Source organism: Silurus aristotelis, assembly GCF_946808225.1.
Source record: "Silurus aristotelis genome assembly, chromosome: 15".
Classification (NCBI taxonomy): Eukaryota; Metazoa; Chordata; class Actinopteri; order Siluriformes; family Siluridae; genus Silurus; species Silurus aristotelis.
Window position 1 is genome coordinate 15,689,355 of NC_139588.1, and position 25,435 is coordinate 15,714,789.

At 38.1% G+C, this 25,435-nt stretch overlaps 1 protein-coding gene across 1 annotated transcript; it reads left to right on the plus strand.

The window, feature by feature from the left end:
- Positions 1–2,561: 2,561 nt before the first annotated feature.
- Positions 2,562–5,070, plus strand: dio3b (iodothyronine deiodinase 3b). Its single transcript, XM_083562836.1, has one exon. The coding sequence runs from the start codon at positions 3,617–3,619 to the stop codon at positions 4,457–4,459; it is 843 nt and encodes a 280-aa protein (XP_083418962.1). The 5' UTR covers positions 2,562–3,616; the 3' UTR covers positions 4,460–5,070.
- Positions 5,071–25,435: the final 20,365 nt, after the last annotated feature.

Consider the following 25,435-nt stretch of genomic DNA (forward strand, 5'->3'; position numbering starts at 1 on the left):
ATGAAATGCATAATTAATGTAGGGCCCTTCTGCACAACTGTGAGGACTTCTATTACGCAAAATTACCAATGACCAATATGTTGCACATCCGGTCTGTATAACATTTATAAATTTTTTTTTGTCTTTATTCAAGATGACTTTGAAAACTCACAAGCAAAAGAAAACCAGAGTATAAAAGTTTGTATCATTACCTTCAATTAAAAGATAGTCAAAATAAAAACTTGGAATTAAAGCAAAAATCTTTGACAAAAAACATTGGCATAAATTGAATTGCTGTTAGAATTTAAGCAGTTTTAATGAAAGTAATTAAAACGCTTAATTAAAGCAGTAAAGATGTTTCCATAAGTTTTTGTTGCAGCAGGCAGGGGGCTAAGCAACAATAGAGTTGAGGTTGAAGCTCAATAGCAAGCCAAGATTTTCCACTCCAACCAATGTAAACCATATCTTCAGCTTTGTGCACAAGGGCATCATCATGCTGGAACAGGTTTGGGTCAATTCAAGTCTTCTTCTTCTTCTTTCGGCTGCTCCCGTTAGGGGATGTCACAGCGGATCATCCGTCCCCATACAGCCCTGTCCTCTACATCTGCCTTTTGTAAGGATGTCTTTCCTTACCACATCCATTCCTGGTGGCTCCATCCTCATCATTCTTTTACCAATATACCCCATGTCAATCCTCTGCACATGTCCATACCATCTCAATCGCTCCTCCCTCACCTTGTCTCCAAAACGTCCTACATGCGCTGTCCCTTTAATAAACTCATTTCTAATTTGAATAATAAACTCGTTTCACCAATGAAAATCTCAGCATCTTCAGCTCTGCTACCTCCAGCTCCACCTACTGTTTTTTACTTAACGCCACTGTCTCTAAACATCGCAGGTCTCACCACAGTCCTATAAACCTTCCCTTTCACTCTTGCAGATACTCTTCTATCACAAATCACTCCTGCCACTCTTCTCCACCCACTTCACCCTGTCTGTACTCACTTCTCTAACACACTCTTTTTTACTTTGCACTATTGACCCCAGGTACCTGAACTCCCCCACCTTCTCCACCTCTTATGCCTGCAACCGCACCACTCCACTGCCCTCCCTCTCATTCACACACATGTACTCTGTCTCACTCATACCAACTTTCATTCCTCTTCTCTCCAGCACGTACCTCCACCTCTCCAGGCTCTTCTCCACCTGCTCCCTACTCACATCACAAATCACAATATCATCCGCAAACATCAGAGTTTATGGAGACTCCTGTCTGACCTCGTCTGTCAACCCGTCCATCACCATTGCAAACAGAAAAGGGCTCAGAGCTGATCCTTGATGCAGTCCAACCTCCACCTTGTAGCAGTCTGTCGTTACTACAGCACACTTTACTGCTGTTACACTGTCCTCATACACATCCTGCACCACCCTCACACACTTCTCTATCACACCTGACTTTCTCATACGATACCACAACTTCTCTCTCGGCACCCTGTCAAACGCTTTCTCTAGATCTAATTTAGATCAATTTAAGTGAAGGAAAAATTTTATGATACCACATCCAAAGGCATCCTATACAGGTTTGTGCCTCCAGATTTGTGGTAAAAGTTTGGGGAAGAACCACATATGGATGGAAAAGTCACGTACCACAGTACTTTCATTCATATAGTGTATATTTAGGCTCTTATTTTGGAACAATCTCCTAAACAGTGAGTGTTTTCCAATTGAAAAGAACTCCACCAAGAAGTAGGGCATCAGGATGAATCAAGCAGGTCCAGAAAGAAGAAGGGGAAAGAATCGTTGGTATCTCAATAGCATGTGTAGCTTGCTGAGTGGTGAAGAAACATTGATAATTAGCCATGCCTATTGTTAAATAATGGTTAAGGACACTGTATATTGTGCTCAGAGTGCAGAATTTTAGATTTTGAAACCTATAGTAGTCGCCTTGCAGTTCACAGTTGTGACCGCAAGTTAAACTCATTTGGATTTGTTAAATGGTGTTGTGTTAATGGGCAGTGAAACTATGCTATGGTGTACTTCCAGCCTAATAGAGACAAAGCTTTAAACTCCTGAATGATCTAAAACAATTAATGGGAATATACAATATATAGTATACAGGTACAGCCAGTATACAGGGACAGCCCCTGTGTGAATAGTTGCAGAGGAAAAATCCTGCAGTGCTAAACTCTGGCCTTGATACCAGTATAATCCAAAGTGGGCATAGATGAAGGTTGCTTAGTAACTAAAGCTTAGTAAACTGAAGGTGAGAGCAGTAAAAAATATAAGTAAGGTATAAGTGGGCTGGAGCAAGAAGGATCCGTGTAAAACGTGTGTTCTACACATTATTGACACATTTTCTACGTGCTAAGATAACTGTTGCTCTAGCTGGATTTGGACTGTTTTTCCCATTCTCAGATGTCCTTGTGTGACCTGCGAAAGCATGCCAAACTCACAGGCAGTGTTTATTGGAGGTAACAGGGTTGGGGTGTATTTTCCAGTGTATTTTAGGAAGGAAATTTCCTCGGTTAACTTCATTTTATTTGCAAAAATAAAGAAATAATCCAGTAAATCCGTTCAAATTTATTGTTTCCTTCTTTATTTAGTTATTAGGTGCCATGAAATATAGATGTCGTAGACAAAAATGAGCAATCGCAACACCACCGTTTCAAACTTAAAAAGAGTAGACGAAAGTAGTCGTCTGGATGAGCAAGAACACACATAACCAGTCATTGTGAATGCACTGCATGTGTAATAATAAATGTGAAAAACTCAAAAGCGGTCAGTTCAAAACACATTGAAGTATTCTCCTGTTGCATGTTTCTTCTACTGCATTTTTGAATGTGGAATATGTGTGTGGAGAAATAGGGGTGTGGTGAAATGTGTGTGTATTTATAAGTCAAAACATTAATAAAGGATGATAGTCTGAGTGATTTTTAGGAAACTCTGGCTTCTTTTCTCTCACTCTAACAGAGCTCATTTGGGGAGCGCGAGCGCCGTCTGGTGGGACATTTGCAGGCTCGGGTCAGTAAAAAGCAATTAACCCAAGGAGATGTATTGGGAAAAAAGTGTGATGTAGGAACTTTTTTGTGCAGCGCATCTTGTTTGGTTGACTGATAAATACATAATCACGTTGCCACGAGCGTGCGTTTCGAGAACTTCATCAAGTCTGAACAAACTTGACTCCGAGAAGCTTCTCAGTGATGAGTTCAGGAGGGATCCTGAGTGCGCCGTGAAGCTTCGTCACTGTTTCTCCGAATTCACTTATTCATTTAGAAGGTAAATGTTGACGTGACGTCACGTCTGGAACGTTCACTTATTTGGGACAGGACAGTGTAATGAATGCCATATGCGGCTATGACGGGTATATTAAATTAATTAATAAGCGCTCCAAACGCACCCCCTCCACCACCCTTCATTTCTCTCTCTCTCTCTCTCTCTCTCTCTCTCTCTCTCTCTCTCTCTCTCTGCCGTCTTATTGCTCTCATCCAGGCGGCCGAGGTGCCGGGAGGTAATCCCCCTCCATGTGAGGAGGAGGCACGGGTGTGGAGGCGTGGAGGGTTTTTTTTCATATTCAAATTCTTACAAGTCCTATAAAAGCGGCGAACTAAAGCGCAGGAGGCTGAAGGCAGAAAGACAGATGGAAGGAGGCGATAGTTCCGTGTGCGCACCCGCTCGGAGGATGCCAGACGTGCAGGAGTTTGTAAATGCGCTCAAAAACGCGCTGGTGTCCCTGATGCTGCTGCCGCGCTTCCTCTTGACCGCGCTTCTGCTGTGGCTCCTCGACTTCGTGTGCATCCGCAGGAAGATGCTGCTGAAGATGCGCGAACGCGAGGGCTCAAGTCCCGACGACCCCCCGGTGACGGTGTCCGACTCGAACCGGATGTTCACGTTGGAGTCTCTGCGCGCCGTGTGGCACAGCCAGAAGTTAGACTTCTGCAAGGCGGCGCACCTGGGACTGGCGGCGCCCAACAGCGAGGTGGTGCCGCTCGGAGAGCGCAAACGCGCGCGCATACTGGACTACGCCCGCGGCGCGAGACCGCTCATCCTGAACTTCGGCAGCTGCTCGTGACCGCCGTTTATGACGCGCTTGGCCGCGTTCCGGCGCGTGGCCGAGCAGTACGCCGACATCGCCGACTCCCTGCTCGTCTACATCGAGGAGGCGCATCCGTCTGACGGCTGGGTGAGCACGGACGCGCCGTACCAGATCCCGCGCCACCGCTGCATTAAGGACCGGCTCCGGGCTGCGCGGATCATGAACGCCACGGTCCCAGGCAGCGTCGTGGTCGTGGACACCATGGACAACTCGTCCAACACGGCGTACGGAGCCTACTTCGAGCGCCTCTATGTAGTCAAGGACCAGAAGGTGGTGTATCAGGGAGGACGGGGACCCGAGGGTTACCGTATTTCGGAACTGAGGAATTGGCTCGAGCAATATCGCCAAGAGCTCGAGAGCTCCATACCGGTAGTAGTTCACGTCTAGATGTTTTAACAAACAAACAAAAAAAAAAGTAGATGCCAGTCATTATATGTGCCATGAAGAACACGAAAAGCGGGTGTCCTGGAAGCTGCTATAAACTGAAAGCAACACTATACGCGTTAACTTCTGCAGTCAAACGCGCATCTTGTGTGTGTGTGCGTGTGTGCGCGCGTGTGTGTGTGTGTGTTGTTCTTCAGTGATACAAACAGCATGAAAATTGTGATTGTTCTGTTCTTGAGCCAGTGTTTAACGCAAAACTGTTTTCACATTTCTCATATTTGAATTATTGTTTTATTCTTGCATGGCGTCTGTGTGTGTGTGTGTGTGTGTGTGTGTGTGTGTGTGTGTGTGTGTGTGTGTGTGTGTGTGTGTGTGTGTGTGTGTGTGAGGGGGGGGGGGGGGGGGCGGTTTGTCTGTTTCATTGTATGCTGGTGTTGTAATGACGTTCGGTTTTTAAAAGGATTTGATCCAGAAAACCGATTCTGATGTACTCTGACACTAAAATACTTAGTTACAGAAAATTTGCCTTTTTTTTTGTAATGGCCAAACATTGTTTTGTAAAATGTGTATATTTTATTGAACAAATATTTTTTAAATAAATGATAGAACACAGACTGATATTGTTATTTTTATTGTTGCTATTATTATTATTATTATTATTATTATTATTATTATTTTAAATTATTATTATTATTACTACTACTATTATGATTCATTAATTAATTTTTTCTTTGATTTTTCTTTTTTATCTTTTGTTTGTTTTGTTGTTTTGTGTCATAGGACTTAATGTATGGCATTTTATACCATTTAATTAGGAAACAGTTTACAGTTGAATAGATAAACATTGTACTTCAGAACCATAACTGATCTATATAAATACCATATCACAAACATAATATAAATATAATAACAAACATAGCAAAATTAAAAGAACTTCTGCATGATTATATTTACATGTACAAAACTGGGTAAATAGAAACAACAAAGATGAACTATGTGCTGATGGACCTAAGATTCAGCTTTACAGATGAAAAGAATGTAAAATATATTTTCCTTCCCAACAGCTGAATCGCTCTATAAATATGGTTTAGTCTTGTTTTGTAGTTTGAGAGAGAAGAGTGGATCACAATGTCTGACTGAATTACCCACATGACTGTTGCTTTCAGGGCTTTTCTTTTTTTTAGCGTGAGATCAGACGAGGTCAGATGCCAAACCTGCATCATCCACAAGAATATGAATATGTAATTACATTTGAGGAATTTATATAACCAGCAATACAACTGTAAATTATATTCATTGATAAACATTGAGATATTTATAAATGCTGTTTATTAATAAAATGGTCATTTACTATTGTCTTTTATTTGATGGTATACACAGTAGTCCAGTAATCTACATTTTTAAACATGGCTATGGCATTTTATTCCTTATCTTTTTTTCTATCATCAGGTCAGTTTTTATATTTTTAGATGTTCTGTTAAGCTGTAAACAACTTTATTTAAAGGGATGCTTTGAAATAATCAAACCTATGAAATGCCCTTTGATTGAAAGTCATACACGATCACTCTCTCTCTCTCTCTCTCTCTCTCACACACACACACACACACACACACACACACACACACACACACACACACACACACAACACACACTCTGTGAATCAAGCAGCAGGCAATGTGATTGGGTCCCACGTGGCAACCTTCCGTGCTGCTTGGTTTAATGTATTCAGTGCTGGGTGAGTAGCCCTTTAATCTGTGTGCAGTGTTATCAATGTGTATTCCCTTCAGCCTTTCTCAGGGAGCAGCGTGATCAGTCTGGTTTCTTGCTGTGAAGATGCTGCATTGTACAAGCTAAAGCCCTGCTACTGCACAGGGATTGGGACAGTTCTGTGAGTTCTGTGAGTTCTGTTCTTGTTCATATACTACAAGGATAGTCATCGCAGATCACCAAATGACAGGGCAAAGGGATTACAAAACCTATTTGCTGGCTTTCTTTTGTATGCCATCTAAGATTTTGTGCATTTTACAGCGTGCCAAACAAGAAGGTGAAATGCCCCTGGCTCTTTGAGCTTCTCAGAAGTCCTTTCTGTATTATTCAAGGCTGCTACAGAGAATTCCACACAGCTACAGCTAACTCAACCATAATGCCAAGGAGCACAAAAGAGTATACCAAATTCAAAGCTGAGAGAAATATTCTTTCCTATGTTTCTTTCTACAGCGTATCCAATTCATTCATGCATTGTTAAGTTCTATATCTTTGCAAATGCAAAATGACCGAAACCTTGCAAATGTATATACATTTACAAACTGTCAGTCTGTAAAATGTTACAAAGCTTAATACTAGGTTTGTGGACATCCTTATTATTTCAGTCCTTCAAATATTATAATTGCCTCTTCCATCCAGAAACGGTTTAAATTCACTTAGCAGTATACAAATAGCTTTCTATACATATTCACCATAATATCATAAACTATCAAAAAGTAGACACACGGTGTTTATGAAATTTACTTTATGTTCAGCAAACTGGTTTATGCATTAAGCCAATCATGTTGCAGCAGTGCAATGAGGTGCATAAAATAATGCAAGTGCAGCTTTCTGTACTTTACACCAGCAATCAAAATATAGGGAAAATGTAATGTAACTTATTTTGATCTCTGCATGATTTCTAGAGTTTACTGAAAATGTTGCAATAAGGATAAAACCATCCAATAAGCATTAATTCTGTGAATGGAAACACTTGTTGATGAGAGAGGTCAATGGAAAATAGCCAGGCTGTATAATTGTGGAAATCTCTCAGGTCTCAGAATTCTGTTTGATTATTGTTGCTGACAATGTGCATGGGGTAATTTAAAAGGTTTAGTTATTTTTTTTTAATAGCTACCTTCTATCATGGTAATGCAGCATGTTACACACCAAAAGATACATCAAACTGGTTCCTGATGTAGTAGATTTATAAACTGTGGCAGTATGATGATGCAGGACTGGTCAGTTTTAAAATGATCATAATTGTATTTCAGAGAGAAAAAGAAATCTGAAGCCTGGTCATCTAAACTATTTTTAACAAAAATATTCCTCAGCACATTTGGTATGAATCTAGGTCTTTGGTCATTATACATTTCAAAGAGACTTAGGGGTATTAAAAAGATATGCATTATACAAAGGTGCAAAGGGCATTTATCATGCCAATGACTCTATGTCTAATAATTCTGTACATTCTCATTATTTTTACTTTCTGTGTAGTGTGTACACAATGAACTAATTCATAACTTTCACTAACGAAAAAGATTATTGTTTGGTTACATATTACATATGTAACATATTACATATGTTTATGTATGTTCATTATATTTCATCTGTCTTGATATACTGAAATATTGTACCTTGTAAAGCGTCCTTGAGCTTGGGAAAGGCGCTATATAAATTAAACTTATTATTATTATTATTATTGTTATTATTATTATTATTATTATTATTATTATTATTATTATTACATTAATCAGTTACATTAACAATTATTATAAATGGTATTCAAGGAAATAATTAAAAATGACAATTTTGTCATAAAGTTAAAACACACATTTAACCATCACCTATTTCTGTCTTTGATCATAAGAGAGCAGTGAGTTAAGACTATGTATAATTTTATATTATAGTCCTAAAATGAAGCTGATAATCAGTGTTCTTCAGTGGCTTTCCCACCAAAGCATGAAAGTGCAAGTAAAAAATCTGCAAGAACTGCATGATGCAATCGTGGCAACATGGATCAGAATCTTAAAGGAATGTTTCCAATATCTGTTGGAGCCCATGCCATGAAAAATTAAGACTGTTTTAAGAGCAAAGAAGGCCTCAGCCAGTGTTTATTAGAGTGCTGTGTTTGTGTATGTAATTGATGCCCCACAAATCCATTGAACTGGTCTGAGTCTGAACTTGGGTTGTAGTCTGTGTTTTATATGTTCTCTCATGGTTGGTACAGGTTTCCTCTGGGATTCTCCCCCAGATTTCCCCCTGTCATCCAAATAAAACATTCTGACAGGTGGATTCCCTTTTTGATGTCTTTTTTATTTGCCTCTGCTAAACAACAGACATCAAGATTAAAAAGATGTCTATGGAAAAATATATATAAATAAATATAAATAAATAAAACATTTTTAATTATAAAATAATTATATTGAATTTTAAAATGTTTTTATTTGCAGGTATAAGAATCACAGTGTTTTAGAAGCTCATATAAGAGCAAAATCAATACACAGTTTCACAGATATACAGAAGCACTATTTAATTTTTATTGTTATGTAAGCACGAACAATACAATAAGATAATAACTAGTATTCTATATTATGTTCAATAAGGTCTTAACCTGTGCTTTTTCTTGAATAGCACAATATTTAAAAGAATTCCCCTGAGATAAAGGAGAAAGGTCAGATTCATGGTACATGGTTGATGGGAATCCAGAAAGAATACTGCTCCAAATATTTTACATTGAAATAAAGACACTCACGTTGCACTAAACTGTCACAAAGGCAGTGCAGTATTGGTTGTGTACTTGTGTGTCAATGTAATTCTTTGCTCACAATCAACAAAAAAGTTTTTAGAAAGATTCTCTGGGCTTTTAGTTTCGTCTGGAGGTTTACAAGAGAACTGTAATCACTTCAAACATAACAAAAAAGTCACACAAGCAGGAACTTTTTATACTGCTTTTGGTTACAACTAGTGCATTTTTAGAACTAAATAAAATTCTGTAGTACTTTTTACCATGTTATATGATGAAATACGGATTCTTTTCTGCACTATTATGACACCTTAACTCTGGACTGTCACTTCAACTCTGGACATGAACAGCACAGTGCCACTTTATATCACACCATTCTGCACATGGACACTTTAAGGACAATCACTAAATCACTTTAATTTGTACTTTCAATACCTGCCATACTCATTCATACATATATTTTCTATTGTTTTTATGAATCTACTTTGTTTTTTTATCCTTAAATTCTATTCATTTTTATGCTTAAATGTTGGACAGTCATATAAGCATTTCACTGCATGTCGTACTCTGTATGTATGTGTATGTGACGATTAAAATTTGATTTGATTTGATTTCTGTATTTATTTGCTATATACTGAAATATGGCCCTTTTTTCACAAGTCAATAACAAATTAATAACTGGTGGAAGGTAGAGGTATTTTAAAACTAACGTATATTCATCCTAGAAAAATATATTCACAGCTTATCAGCAATCATTTGTGTGTCTTTGGGGTTGCTGTGCATAATCTAGCACAAAGAAATAATACAATGAAATAATACAATTAGAAATAATACAATTGTTTAAACGCAGTTTAAACATAACGCACAAAGATTAAATCCTAAAAAACATTCACTGAGCACCAGCTGAAAGTGAAAGGAGAGAAATCATTTATACATCACTTAAAAGTCACTTATTTTTAGTGATAAAAGTAGTATGCTTCCTGGAAATGCATTGCCTGGCCTTGGTAAATAGGAAAATCTCCTTCCAGGAACAGACACTTCACATGTGATACTAATAATCATGTGCTAAAAACAAGGAAACTGTCTCAGCTCAAAGTGTTGAACTTACACCCACAGTGTTTATAAATAAGTTACGCTGGAAACGTTTTCTTAAAGAATTCATTCAGCACTAGCAATTTATTTAATTGTGTTTTATCTTGTCCTCTGTGGAGCCTTAATAAGATAATGTGAAGCAAATTGGGAAATTCATGAAAAGAGCTCATCACAGCTTTGGTACACACAAATACCTACATCTTAACAGAACCACGTCATCTGCTCCTGTTTGCTGCATTTAAATTGTTTAGCTCATTTCACCAATTTGCTGTTATTTTTTTTATAGAGGGCTTTTTCCCCACTAAAATTTGGTTCAAGTTTTTGTGTTCTGAGCCAGACTGTGCATGTTTTAACCCATTTAACAGCCCGTGTTCATGAATAATGAAAGAAGCAGAAATCATTTTACAATGTTAATACTATAAGATAATTTATACAACATTTCTATTGAAAGAATTATTCTGATCGCCCTGACCACATAACAAGTATTTCTAATTACATTGCCAGCTCTCTGGAGGCTCTGTACAACAACCACTGGCAAATAAATTGACATTGGTTTAAATCTGGTATGAGATTGGCAAAAGACTTTATTCTCTTCTGTGAAGAAATAAGAGACAAAATAATTCGACTGCTCAAATCACTAGTAAACAGAGTGACTGCTGATTTCAAAGCATTGATCATCCACATAGTCTGTATATAAAATAAACTGAAAATTAGTGACACACACACACACACACACACACACACACACACACACACACACACACACACACACAAACACACACATTCGGTCAAATGATAAAGCCTTATGCACAACCGGAACTAGGTTTAAAGAGTACTGCGTTTGTGAAGCGATGACATTTCATTTTAGTCTGATGACCTTTTTTCAATAATAATTCATATCATCTCCTTCAACTGTGAACAATCTCCTACATGACAGACAGTGAACAAAGAACACTGGAATGTCTTACTTTATCTTTCCCCATTTTCAGCCATGATATTCTACAACAAGATTAACCCCAGTGTTAAAATTAGCAAAGCATCGATATCAATGCTGGTATCTGTATCTTCCTATGATGCCCTAATACTGACAACCTATGTGATATAATCCATATTGTCACACTACTGAGCAAACAACGTGCAATGACAGCAATGTGTGACAGCATCATCCTATAATAAAATCAACCTGATAAAAAAAAAAAAAATATATATATATATATATATATATATATATATATATATATATATATATATATATATATATATATATATATATATATATATATATATATAATTTAATTTTAAGGAATAAATAAAGCCATTTGGGAATTTGATAGCTGGTCTCAAAAACGTTGGGACAAGGCCATGTTTACCACCGGGAAACATCACGTCGTCTCTCTGTATACATCTGGCAGAGGAAAGTTGTCCCCTATGTGTCTGTTACTGGATTTGAGCTGCTCAAAACTTCTAGGTGTCCTTTGTTGTATTTTTCATTTCATGATGTGCCAAATGTTTCCAAATGGTAAAAGGTCTAGGCTGCATGCAGGCCAGTTCAGCACCGGGACACTACTGTTTTAAACGCAGTGCCACCTGAGGGCACTAAGATCACTGGCATCCAGTACTGATTTTCACCCATGTTCCTTGTGCACAACAATTTCTCCAGATTCTTTAAAACTCTTGATGACGTCATTTACGGTAAATTATGAAATATTTAACTGTTTTGCAATTTTATGTTGAGGAACATTATTCTGAAAATGTTTCACAATTTGAAGACACAGTGTTTCACAAATTGGTGATGCTCTGCCCATCTTTACTTCTGAAAGAAGTTTTTTACCCAATCAGCTTATTGACCTGTTAATAATCAACCTAATTAGTTGCAAAATGATTGTCCAACTGTTCAGTTTTATTAATACTTAATCCTTTCAGAATTTTGATGCCCCGTCCCACATATTTTTTAAATGTGTTGCAGCCATAAATTACCTTATTTTGTCCTTAAAATGGAACATTTCCTCAGTTTAAACACTTGATGTATTCTGTGTTCTGTTTTGAATAAAATAGAGGTTTATAATATCTGCATTCTGTTTTTATTTACATTTTACATATTTACATTTTTTTGGAATTGAGGTTGTAAGAGACCCAAACCTGTTCCAGCATGGCAATGAAACTGTGCAAAAAGCCAGCTCTGTAAAGATATAGTTTCCCTGAGTTGCAGTCTAACATCTTAAGTGGTCTGCTATAGAGCTCTGGCCTCAACCTTATTGAACACCTTCGGGATGAATTGGAATGCTGACTGCACCCCAGGCCTCTTCAACCTACATCAGCACATGACTCTACTAATGCCACAATCGCAATCCAAAATCTAGTGGAACATCTTCCCAGAAGAATTGAGTTTATAATAACTGTAAATGTGGACTAAATGTAAAATGTTTAAACAGCACATATGAATCTTATGTTTATGTGTCCACAAACTTTTGTCTATTCAGTGTAGGTAGCTAATGCACTTTAGCATCACCCTGTTAAGTGCCATTATATACACTGTGAAAAGATAAACATACACACACATACAAACACAGAATAACTTACAAAAAATCCAATAAAATCTTCTTTGTATATGCCATAATTTACAAAGATGTTGCAAAACCTGAAGCTGTGTTTATATGTTAGGATACTCACACCAACAAGAGGAAAAAAATATAAATACACTCCGGTTACTCATTCAAATAATCTAACATCACGTTATTTATATGAATGGTACTTAGAGTTGACAGATCTCTATGGACAAAAGGGGCTTAGTAATGAAGAAGGCTTGAGGGCAAATAGAATGTAGCAATGTGAGCTCTTCTTCTTTTGTTTATTGGGCACTTCACATCCAGTCACTTGTGTTGGTGCCCTCTTGAGGTGTGGCTAAGGGGAGGTGTTGCTGAGAAGAGATGTGGCTGAAAAGGGAGGTGGATGACCACAAGACTCTCTCATCCACCATCAGTTGCTTTGATATCCACAGATCAGCATGGGAATGGTTTGCTTCCTACCTGGAAGGTCGCTCATACCAGGTAACATAAAAGGGGTCCACATCTGCTCTGTGCAGACTCAACACTGGTGTCCCACAAGGCTTGGTACTTGGTCCCCTCCTTTTCTCCCTCTATACCCACTCAATTGGTGAAGTCATATACTCAAATGGGTTTTCTTACCACTGCTATGCAGATGACACTCAACTCATCTTTTCTTTCCCTCCCTCCAAAGGATTCAACGATTTCTGTCCACACGGACTGCCCAGGTGCTTGTTTAATCTCTTGTCATTTTGAGACTGGACTACTGCAACTTTCTGCTGGCAGGTCCTCCTCTGAACGCTATTCGTCTACTGCAAATGATCCAAAACGCAGCTACACAACTTGTGTTAAATCTGCCCAAGTTCACCCACACCACCCCACTGCTGCACTCCCTTCACTGGCTTCCAGTAGCTGCACAAATCAGATTCAAAACACTGATGCCTGTCTACAAGGCCAAAAATGGACCAGCACCATCTTACCTCAGAGACCTCATCACACCTCCCACTGCACCACATTTACATTAACATTTTGGGCATTTAGCAGACACCCTTGTCCAGAGCGACCTACAAAAGAGCCTTGAGTCTCTAGCAATGAATAAATCTATACTGGTACGCTGGATTACAAACTTAATATAAATCAGACTATAACTCTTGATTTTTCCAAAGCAAACTTGGAAAGTGTTAATTTAAGTGTTTCAGGAAGTCTTCAACTGTTGCTTTAAGACTCTTTAAGACTTTTTAAGAGTCGAGCAGTGCTGAGGATCTCAGACAGCGTGGTGCAGTGCGAGGTGTGATGAGGTCTCTGAGGTAAGATGGTGCTGGTCCATTTTTAGCCTTGTATGCAAGCATCAGTGCTTTGAATCTGATACGTGCAGCTACTGGAAGCCAGTAAAGGGAGCACAGCAGTGGGGTGGTGTGGGAGAACTTGGGCAGATTGAACACGTCATGCAGCTGCGTTTTGGATCATTTGCAGTGGAAGAATAGCTTTCCCAGAAAGACCTGCCAGCAGAGAGTTGCAGTAGTCCAGTTTCGAAATGACAAGAGACTGAACAAGCACCTGGGCAGCCTGTGTGGACAGAAATGGTTAAATCCTTTAGATGTTGTAAAGAAGAAATCGACAAGAACAAGCCACATTAGCAACATGTAAGGAGACAGACAGTTGATTGTCCAAAGTTACTCCAAGGTTGTGAGAAATGGCTGAAGGGGAAAGCAGAAAAACATGAAGAGTTATTCGGAGATCTTGACCTGGAGATGAATCACCTGGGATGACCATCAGTTCTATTTTGCTGGGATTAAGTTTTAATTGATGAGCACTCATTCATGAAGATATGTCTGTCAATCATGACGAGATCCGAGTGGAAGCTGTGGTATCGGAGAGAGGGGAAGAAAAGATGAGTTGAGAGCAGTGTTGGGCAATAACGCGTTACTAGTAACGTGTTACTGTAAAGCAGTTACTTTTGACAGTAACTAATACTGTAACGCATTACTTTTTAAATAAAGTAACATTTTTACCGTTACCGTATGGTGCGTTGTCTGTTACTTTTTTAAATTAATTCATGAAGTGTAACCTACAGCCTAACCTGTTTACTGCAGCGACGCATTGTAGGATTGGTGGATGAAAACTACTATAAACACGAAGAAGATGCACTGTGGGCGTGTTTCCATTTATTTAAGTATGTGCGGCAGTAATGGCGAGTCAAAGCGAGAGCAAGACAAGTTTCTCAAAGTGGAAATATGCTCATTATTTCACTTTAGTTAAACATAAAGACAAAAACATTTTAGTCATGTAAGTTGTGTCTTTCTGGTTTGAAGGTCGTATCTACTGCGATAGCAGCAACTCCAACCAGTCGAAGCTCCTCCTGGAACTCCATGCTTCGACGAAGCTAGAAGCTAACCCGGTGTTCTGTTCTACATTGTTGATAGTTTTAATACTTAAGCTGTGAAAGGAACATTTGTAAGAGCTCAACACAACAGATTTTATGCCACTTTAGTTTTTGATTCTGAATATATTATTTAGCTTGTTTTGTTATTTATTTCAGAAATCTAGGGTTAGGGTTAGGGTTAGGTGTAAGTAATCAACAAAGTAACTGAGTTACATTTTGAATGAAGTAACTACAGGTAGTCGTCGACTTACGACCACGATTGGTTCCGACAGACCAGTCGTAACACAATTTGGTCGTAAGTAGAGTAGGCCATATGTACAGTACTGTGAAATGATGTTATAAAAATCTTTAAGTACCGTATTTTCCGGACTATAAGCCACTACTTTTTTCACACGTTTTGAACCCCACGGCTTATACAATGAAGCGGCTAATTTATGGATTTTTCCAGGGTTTTTCCTGGTTTCACAAGCTTCAAGCCAAAAAACTGAGCCCCATAACATTAGACCAATGAAATTGCCGAACAGGTTCAGGTGAACCAATGAAATTCTTTATTTTAAATAAGATGCGCTCCCACTGAATCGGGCCGCACCACATCATAAATATGGATGAGGTTTCTCTGACGTTTGACCTGCCGCTCACTCGGACTGGCAACAGGAAATGCGAATCATTCGTCACGCTGAAAACAACCGGGCATGAAAAAAACGCACTTCACCTGTGTTCTGAGCTGCACGGCATCGGGAAAAAAAGCTTCACCGATAGTGGTTTTTAAATGCACGAAGACACCGCGGCTAGCGATTGTGGTCGTAATGTCGAATGGTCATAAGTTGCATAGGTCGAAAGTCGACGACTGCCTGTAGTAACTGTAACTAGTTACTATTTCTTAATAACTAGAACAACACTGGTTGAGAGTCATCTGCATAGCAGTTGTAAGAAAACCCATGTGAGGATATAACTTCACCAATGTAGTGGGTATAGAGGGGAAAAAAAGGAGAGGACCACATACCGAGCCTTGTGGGACAGCAGTGGTGAGTCTGCATGGGGCAGATGTGGATCCTCTCCATGTTACCTGGTATGAGCAACCATGTAGGAAGCAAACCATTCACATGCTGTTTCGGCTCCTGAAGGTAGACAAGAGAGTTTTGTGGTTGATTGTGTTGAATGCTGCTGAAAGGTCCAGGAGGATAGGTACAGATGACAGCGTGGCTGATCAAGCAGCATACAGTTTCTCAGACCGTCTCTGTGGAATGTGCCGCTTTAAAACCAGACTGGTTTGGATCTTGGAGGTTGTTCTGTGAGAGATAGACAGACAGTTGGTTAAAAACAGTGTGTTCCAGAGATTTAGTAAGAAAGGAGAGAAGTGATACCGGTCTGTAGTTGATGATTTCTGATGGTTTCAGAGCAGGTTTATTTAAAATGAGAATGACCCTTGCTTGTTTGAAGGTAGTTGGCACATAGAAAGATGTTAAGGACCATTGATGATTGTGGACATAAAGAGCAGGAGATCTTGTGAGATGGTAGTAGAGCGTAGTAGAAAGGATTGGATCCAGAGGGCAGGTGGTGGGATTGCAAGATTGGATGACTTGCAGTATCTCATCTTCTGTTAAGGTTGACAACGAAGGAGTAGGGGACCATGCTGTCTGAGATCCTCCAACACTGCTCAACTGTTACCACCTTCTCTCAGAATGAGAGGTAAGTATACTTCAAGGCTCTTCTTTGTTCTGGCACAGAGGTGGTGGAATGTTTTTCCCCTAGATGTCTGAACAGCGGAGTCCCTGGCTATATTTAAGTTGAAGGCCTACCTCTTCCTGAAACACATAAATAAGGACTTTCCTAGTTTGCTTTGTAAACAATCAAGAGTTGTATTCCCATTTATCATAAGTTAGTAATCTAGTGTACCAGTGTAGATTTATTCATTGATAGAGACTCAAAGCACATTTGTACGTCGCTCTGGACAAGGGCGTCTGCTTAATGCCGCAAATGTAAATGTAAATGGTAGCTGGTAGCTTCCGTTGGAGATTGCACCAGAGCATTAGCATTCACAGGGATAATAATAATAATAATAATAATAATAATAATAATAATAATAATAATAATAATAATAATAATAATAATAAGACCATAACATCTATTGTTTCACTCTATAGAGATTTCAAATTCTTGAACGCTTGGGGTATTAAGAATAAATGACTAAATTAAGTGTTCTACAATGACTAATCCCTGTTTCTTGCTATCACCTTTTTTATGATGTGGAGGTCTGCCTGTAGAACGAATGAACATACTTATAGGAGTGGACTGGAGTGCACAGAGATTAGATGTGCAGGGTTTGTTGTCTGGAAGATGTATCCTTACCTGAGACATGAGCAAAAGGATATTTTTGCTGAACAAATGACTACAGCTAGCTACGTACTGGCTAATGCCAGCTGCATTCTGCTAGGTTATGATCTACTTAGACTACATGGCACAAGTGACAGTGCCATCACTACTGTAAAACGAAGGACAACTTAATTACTGTAAAAATCTTACAATCAGCACAAATTGTCCCTATAATTATTTCATTATGATATGTTTTGTCAGTGGTTTATTATGTTTGGAATAATGAGACCCCATTAACAGGATTGAGATTTGAGTCTAACCAGTGCCATGAGGTGCTTAAGATTGTATTTGGAATCTCTCCACTCTGGCACCAAACAAGCATTCAGATCAAACACTGTTCTCTTTTAAGCACATTGAAGTATTTCCCAGTGCTCCATGCCTGTACTGAAGCAAGTTTTTAAAGAACAACTAGAAAACCGATATGCAACAATACTTCTTTTATACTTCTGGGACTAGTCTGCACTCAGTGGAGAAACTGGCAATCAGTAAATTGTTTTAAGACAATTGGAATTCATATTCCTGTTTCAAATCCATGGCATTGCCTTCCATATTGTTAACTCTTAACTATCAAGTATTCTTTCCCTTATTCTACAAAAGGTAAGGGTGGCTGTGAAGAGAAAGAGGGGGAGATTGAGAGCAAGAGAGAGACTGCCCAACAGGCATCTAATCCCTTCTGGACCACTCTGGTCTGACATCTGCATCTCATGTTGCCATGGGGACCATGTTGCTATGAGATCAATCTATTTGTGCCACCGTGGATGGCACTGAGTGCCTTTGTGAAAGCAGTGGGTGGCAGTGAGTCTGGTTAGTGGTACTTGCTTTTATTCCCTTTCATTTTTTTATTGCTCAGCTGCAGAAAGATTTATTCCACACTGTGGCTTTTATGAAATATGATTTATTATGCACATTATGTCTTATTTTGGATTATTTTTTGCAGCTTGAAAGATACGCTACTATATTCTTATTTTTTTACTTTTGTTAAAGACAATGATGTATAACAACAGTTACTTTTTAGATGTGCATCATAGCACCCCTCACATTTGAAGATTTTTTTTAAGTTGTTCAGCCATCTTTGGTCACAAAGGTGATTATATTCAGTCAGATTAGAAGCATGCTGAGTCCACAGGTTTTAACTCACAAAAGGAATTATTTCATGAATTTACATGGTATTATATTGTACATTGTTTGACCTAATAAGCTTTATCTATATCAAGGAATGAAATTGAATTGTTAACACAGTAGAGAATATTAACATATTTTACTATGTAATTTAATTTGATGCATTTGAAAAACAAGCATTAATTCAGCTGCTATGATAATATTAAGGCATATTTATGCTATTATTTATGTAGTCTATTGTAGTGCAGAATAGCAGTACACTATTACATTACTGTGTAAATTATATTTCATACAATACTTGGCACATTAAAGCCAGTAAGAAAGTGTATAACTGTGTTTCTTCAGCATTGGTGCGTTTCTTTACTCTATTGCAGCTGAAGTCCTCATTAAGGCAATGGTCTGCTGTAAAATTAGGAAGGTTGCCTTGAACTCAAGTGTGTCCTTAATTATTCCACTTTTTCCTGCAGCCTTCCTTTTCGTTGCTAGAATATTCAATGCAGTTCTTTTTTTGCTTTTTTTTTTTTTATGTTTGCACTCTCGATTCTGATTTTTTTTTTTTTTTTTTTTTATTATTTAGTTTTTAAAAAAACATCTTGATGCCTTGACAGACCAAACTTTTGGTTTGTTTATTAACTGTACAGTTCGCTAGTTTTTAGTTATATATCTCTCATCTTCAGTCAAATGTATCTAGTTAGCAGCTTAGCTTCTCTATAGTTTTCGATTATTGTTGCTCTTACTTATCAGGGAGGACTGAAAATGAAACAGAAGGCCAGACTAACAACAACAAAAAATACACACAAATATAATCTTTGATAGCAGACCTCTGTATTTTTCCTATTAAAAAAAAACAAGCTGCCACTGGTTTGTATATAGTGTGCACATATTTGATGTGTTTTGAGACACTTTTCTATTCATCATGGTTGGAAAGATTTGTTATTTAAATTAGCCAGTTAGCCTGTCAGCTCATACCAGTCTGTTCATTCTCCTCTGAACTCTTATCAATAAGACATTTTTAACAATAGAACAGCTGAATGTTTTTAGTTTGTTTGGTTGCACCATTCATTTAAAACCTGTGTTAAAATCCCAGCATATTGCCAGGTTCAGAAATACTCTAATCAGCTTTACTATGCTATGGTCAAGTCACTGACTCACATCTTTCCACTATTTCAGTTTGATGTAAAAATGTATAGTATAGATTTATAGTTAGAGTATAGTTTGCATAGTTTTATGCATCGACTGATGAGATAAATGTACAAATGTATAGATGGTCCTTTAATTTATTTTAATAATTATTAATTAATTATTAATAGTATTATAATTTTTTTTATTATTTTGTTATTAGAAAAGTCCATATAACAAATTTTTAGATACAATCAGTGATTATTTACAGCAAATTCCAATCAATTAACACTGCGTTCAAGTTTGAGGTCACATTATCTTTCACGTGTTTGTTCTCCACCATGTAGAAGAGAGTGTTAAAGAAAATGAGCTTACCTGGCATGCCCTGGACATGGTCCTGTGCCTCTGGTGATTTGTAGCTGTTCTCTTAGCTACTCTTAGCTGAGGATAACTCATTTATTTTTAACTCGATTATTTTACAAAAACAACAATCTGAATATGCAAGTCATTCTACTTCACAAATCATTTATACTTACATCAAATTTCCATCATACAACCTTCTTTTCCTAAACATTGCTGCAAACTCAGCACTTGTTCCAAATGGCAAAGAACCACAGGGGTTAGAGATGAACACAGATATACATGCAGTGACTTTGCAGAACTTTAGGAATATGCATGTTGATGCCCATGCAACAGTTTCAAACAATACCTTAAGTGCCATATCACTGAATAACACCAATGGAATGCTCCACATAGGTATGATATATCATTGTAGGGACTGAGTGCCCGGTTTATTTATATGCCGTGTTGATAATATCGACCATTCTGAGGGTCATTCTGTTTAGACCAGACAGCAGCAATGTCTTTCTTCCATGGTGGCACCTATTGAACACCTTTGGGATGGTACACCTACTGCACCACAGGCCTTCTCACCTCACCTACATCAGTACCTGAATTTACTAAAACTCTTGTGTCTGAATGAGCACAAATCTCAGCAAGCACACTCCAAAATCTAGTAGAACATCTTCCCAGAAGAGTGAAGGGAATTATAAGAGCAAATTGGAACTAAATGTGTAATGTGATGCTCAAAAAGATGAGCAAACAATACTTATGACCAGGTGTCCGCAAATCTTTTGCAATATAGTGTATCTAAGATATGATGCTGGATAGAAATGTGTCTTATCCCCCTTACCTGTAAAAGCCCACACTATGGTTTGTGGCTGAGGGTTCTTTTGTTCTAAATGGTTTCCTAGACTGCAGTGTCACAGTCCTGACAAGTGACTGGCTGACAATTCTAGCTGGATGTGTTCTGACCCAACATCAATGAGCCACAAACCCCTTTGTACCTCTGTGGCATCACCCTACTTTTCAACCTGCAAGGAAGGTCACCACTGTGATTATCCCTTCCTAATAAGGCACTGATCCCAACAGGACTCCTTTTGTTAGAGACAGGACACATTTCTGTCTGGGGCAATTCTGGGTCCAACTGCAGGGGGATCACTGGCATGACTACTGTCTTCAGTTCTTCTTAATTGGTTTAAACTAATCAATATAAAACTTTCTTTTTTTCGGTTTCTCCCATTAGGGGTCGCCACAGCGGATCATCCGTATTTATGATCCGCATGTTCGATTTGGCATGTTTTTTCGCTGGATGCCCTTCCTAACGCAACCCTCCCCATTTATCCGGGCTTGGGACCGGCACTAAGAGTGCACTGGCTTGTGCAACCCTAATGGCTGGGGTTGGTTCCCTGACCAGGAATCGAACCCGGGCCGCAGCTAAACAATATATTCTATCATAAAATATAATCTAGCCATATGCTAATGAATTGTGTGGTTTGCTTTAATAAAATAAAGCTTTAGAAACAGACCAATAACTTTGTTGGTGTAAGATTTCAACAAGGGATTTAGTCTAGAAAAGCTTGGGTTGCAAACCAGCTGCAAAAGTGTGGTCAGTCTGGCTATGCTGACATATGTAATTCATCTTGTGAGACCACTGATGACATGACACAAGCATTAATAGCAAACATGTTACCACAGCTGTCTCACATGCATTATATTAGGGAAAATATGTACCACAAAATGAGAGTGAGCTCAGGCCTGTAGTCATATCATCCTTTTCTGATATGGAATGAGACCATTCATGTATTCATCCAAATGCATGAATACATGAACTTGGAATATTGTTTAGATCTGTTACATCTGTGAACACATTCTCTTACACTAACCTGAAGATCAGCCTTTAATATTGGATTCCCTCTAAATTTAACTGTCATCTGAATAGCATCTGTTGTCCTGTTTAATAAAGGAGGAGAGTGAAATTGAGTAAATAAAGCTTGTGTGCAAATGACGTTCCTGACATGACATTCAATTAATTGCGCTTGTTGTTCTCTTCTAAAACTGATTAAAATATTCCATTCAAAATTAGGATGAAAATACAATCAACATTTCCCAAACCAGTTAGGTCCTCTTGGTCTCCCCAAAATAGGTAACAGCTACCTCAAAAAAAAAGCTGTTCATTTGTACTATTATTGGACAAAACTAAGTGTCTGTGTCCTTAGTTTTCTTTTACTTGGCCTAACTTGAATGCTCCAACCTTGATTCAATTAGGTAAGGAGCCTCAATATTTTTTATCTCTTCTACCTTGCCAGCAGTTAGCCATTCCTGGATCACCAGTAAGTCATCTGGCTATGACATTTCTGGGGCTGAAGTTCAAAATCCAGCAGTAAAATAGACCTTGATTTGAAAACACAACTGGTCACATCCTTTTTTTTTTTTTTAATGCATACTGCCTTTTCCTAGAAAATGTGTATACATACCAAATAATTGGTTCTTTAAAAAATACAACTGAATTTGTTGTACTATTTATTTATTACATATTTAAATGTTATAACATTATCATGCAATAATTATATAATATATACATGTTAATGTGAAAATGGACATTGCTGAAAAATCGATATTATTTATCCAACTCTTTATAAACCTCGACAATTTATTTTAGCATTAACACTATTTGTCATAAATGGAATTGGCAATTGTTTCCTTCTTATCATGAGGAAAGAAACCAAGTGGTGTGTGGGAGTCCAGTCTGCGAGCTGTTGTGTCCTGCAGGTTTTCTGGTTAAGAATAACTTTGCAGCCTTTTGCTATGGTTATTGTAAGCATGAGCGGCATTTTATATTCACCTTATTCATTTGAGTTAATACATCCAGGGAGTCCTGGAAAACAAATGTACAAATGTTAGCAGTATTTAGCAGTATAATTACATTATTGGGAATAATACAAACATAGACAAAGAGAACATACATTGTATTTGTGATGAAGTGCAGTGCGATAGTTAAAAGGGAATGATCAAACATTAAATCCAAAATGTCTGATATCAGGCATAAAATATCTGTGCAACATTTTGCAAGTCGATGCGAGAATATTGTGGTAGCAGCTTGTTGGCTTGCTCTTTCAGAAAAGTCACTTGCTTTCTTAGTGTTCCTCTCCCCACTCCTTCCCTCGCTGCATTCACCTCAGAAGAACTGCGTCAGTGTCGGGCCCAAATAACCTAATCTAGGAGACTTGTTACATAAGCAACAAGCAGAAAGTAGGCCAGCGTGAACTGAACTGGATGTGAGGCACATGGTCTGGTAGAAGAGCAGCTGCTGGTAGCTGTGTAGGTCCGGACCTCATGAGACAAGTATGTGTGAAGAGATGGGTAGAGATGAAAAAGGAGAATGAGGTAGAGATATGGCCATGCTGGTGCCTACCCCAGGGTGAGTGTGACTCAGAATCCCTTTGCTCTCTCTTCTGCTCATCTCGTCTCTATTCTCCTACTCTGCTTTTTTCCTCTCGGGGGAGTGAAAGCCCTCCCTCCACTTCTCCCTACCCTTTCTGTTTCATCCGGATATGCAAGAAGCTGAGTCACAGAACGGTGGGGGTGGAGAGAGAGAGAGAGAGAGAGAGAGAGAGAGAGAGAGAGAGAGAGAGAGAGAGAGAGAGAGAGAGAGAGAGAGAGAGAGAGAGAGAGAGAAAAAAAAACCCAAACAGCTGATATGTGTTGGTGGATTTTGTTTTCTGCTTCAAAATGATTGGACATGTTCATAGTGAGGTTGAAGCTTAAAAGTTCTGAAGCTTGTTGCCATGGAAATAAGAGCTGACACCATCCTTTTCTGGTATTTTTTGGATCCAGAGGGCATGAGGCTTTCGGTTGCAATAGCACTGAACCAGAAGCAAACAACAAAAAAATATATTAATATAAAATATAATGTATATATAAATGTGTGTATATGTGTGTGTGTGTGTGTGTGTGTGTGTGTGTGTGTGTGTGTGTGTGTGTGTGTGTGTGTGTGTGTGTGTGTGTGTGTGTAACGTGTGTGGAAATAACATGGTGAAAAAACATTTTAGATGTCAGGATGTGTATTTAACAAGTGCAAATTGTTACAAAAGAAGAAGAGAAAAGACAGTCACAGAATAAAACATAAAAGAGAGTGGAAGACTATACAGAAGATACGCACTTAAACTCATATGACCTCGTTTTCTCTCTCTCTCTCTCTCTCTCTCTCTCTCTCTCTCTCTCTCTCTGAGTGGCATCCTTTTTTTGTCACAAAAGCAAGTCTTTATCTTGCACATAATTATGTGTAATGTTATTTATTGAGGACAAAATCTTAAAAGGATTTTAAAGTGTGTGAATAATCTGTTAATCTATTCATGCAAAAAAACATTTTTAACCACCTTGTTTGTAAGGAATGTTATTTATTTTCCTTTTAAACTGTCCCTTGCATGTGAAGACACATAATAAGTGTAAACATGTTTTCTAATGCATGTTTTCTATTAAAAGAACCAGGATTTTATCATGGGGTGGATCTGCGAACAGATCTTCTAAATAGGTTCGAAATTTTGTTCGTTTGGCAGATAATTGTGCATCGGATCAAATGTTTATATTTAGAAGGAAAAAAGAAAAAAAGAATGTCAGCCTTTAGAAGGAGGAAGTTCCAAACCTGAAAATGTCTAGACATTGGATTAATTTGTTTTCTGTAATCCCATAATGAAATATATGAGATAAATATGTATAGCGTAGATGCAAAAACCAGGTTACTGTCTTTGTGTAGTGTTTTAGTCCATTTTTCTCCTGGTTCTCCAGTTTTCTCCCCAAAACATGCAAGTATATCGATTGGATAAGATTAATTGCCCTTAGGTGCACATGTGCGTGTATGGGTGGTTTCCTCATTCAGTGTTTATCCCATACTCATCTTCCTGCGAAAGTATTAGGATCCACTTTCACCCTGATAAAACAAAGTGGGTATTAAAAGTACTGTGTATATTGAAGATATATTTTATCTGATATCATTTGTGCATAGGCTTTGCATCTCTGTATCTCAGTAAAATCCCAGTGAACCAAAATCCAAGTTTGCAAAACGTTAAACAGCAAATCTACTGTTTTGTATAGTATATATATTACAAAATAATTAGTATTGCCTATATGTTATGCATATACACTCATATACAATAGAATAGGGAGAATTATTGTACCTCTGAGACTATTGTATAATATACACTATCAGGCTACTGGTCTACATAAAGTACAAACAATGTATGAAATACAGTTCACTCTAAAACAAGTGCAGCACTGAACACTAAATACAGAACACTGTGCAGGTTATTGGGTTTTGAGTCACACCACAATGATTATTGAATTTGGGTTAAATTCCCTTTTGAAGAACCGTGTTCCTCATTGTAGGGGAAGACTCTTTCCAGTGTAGTTTTGCATGTAGCTTAAGGTCATATGTATAAAAGAATTAAGATTATTGATTATTAATTAGTGTGTGTAGTAAATTGATTACATATCATTTTGATTAGGATAAATGTCTCTTATTA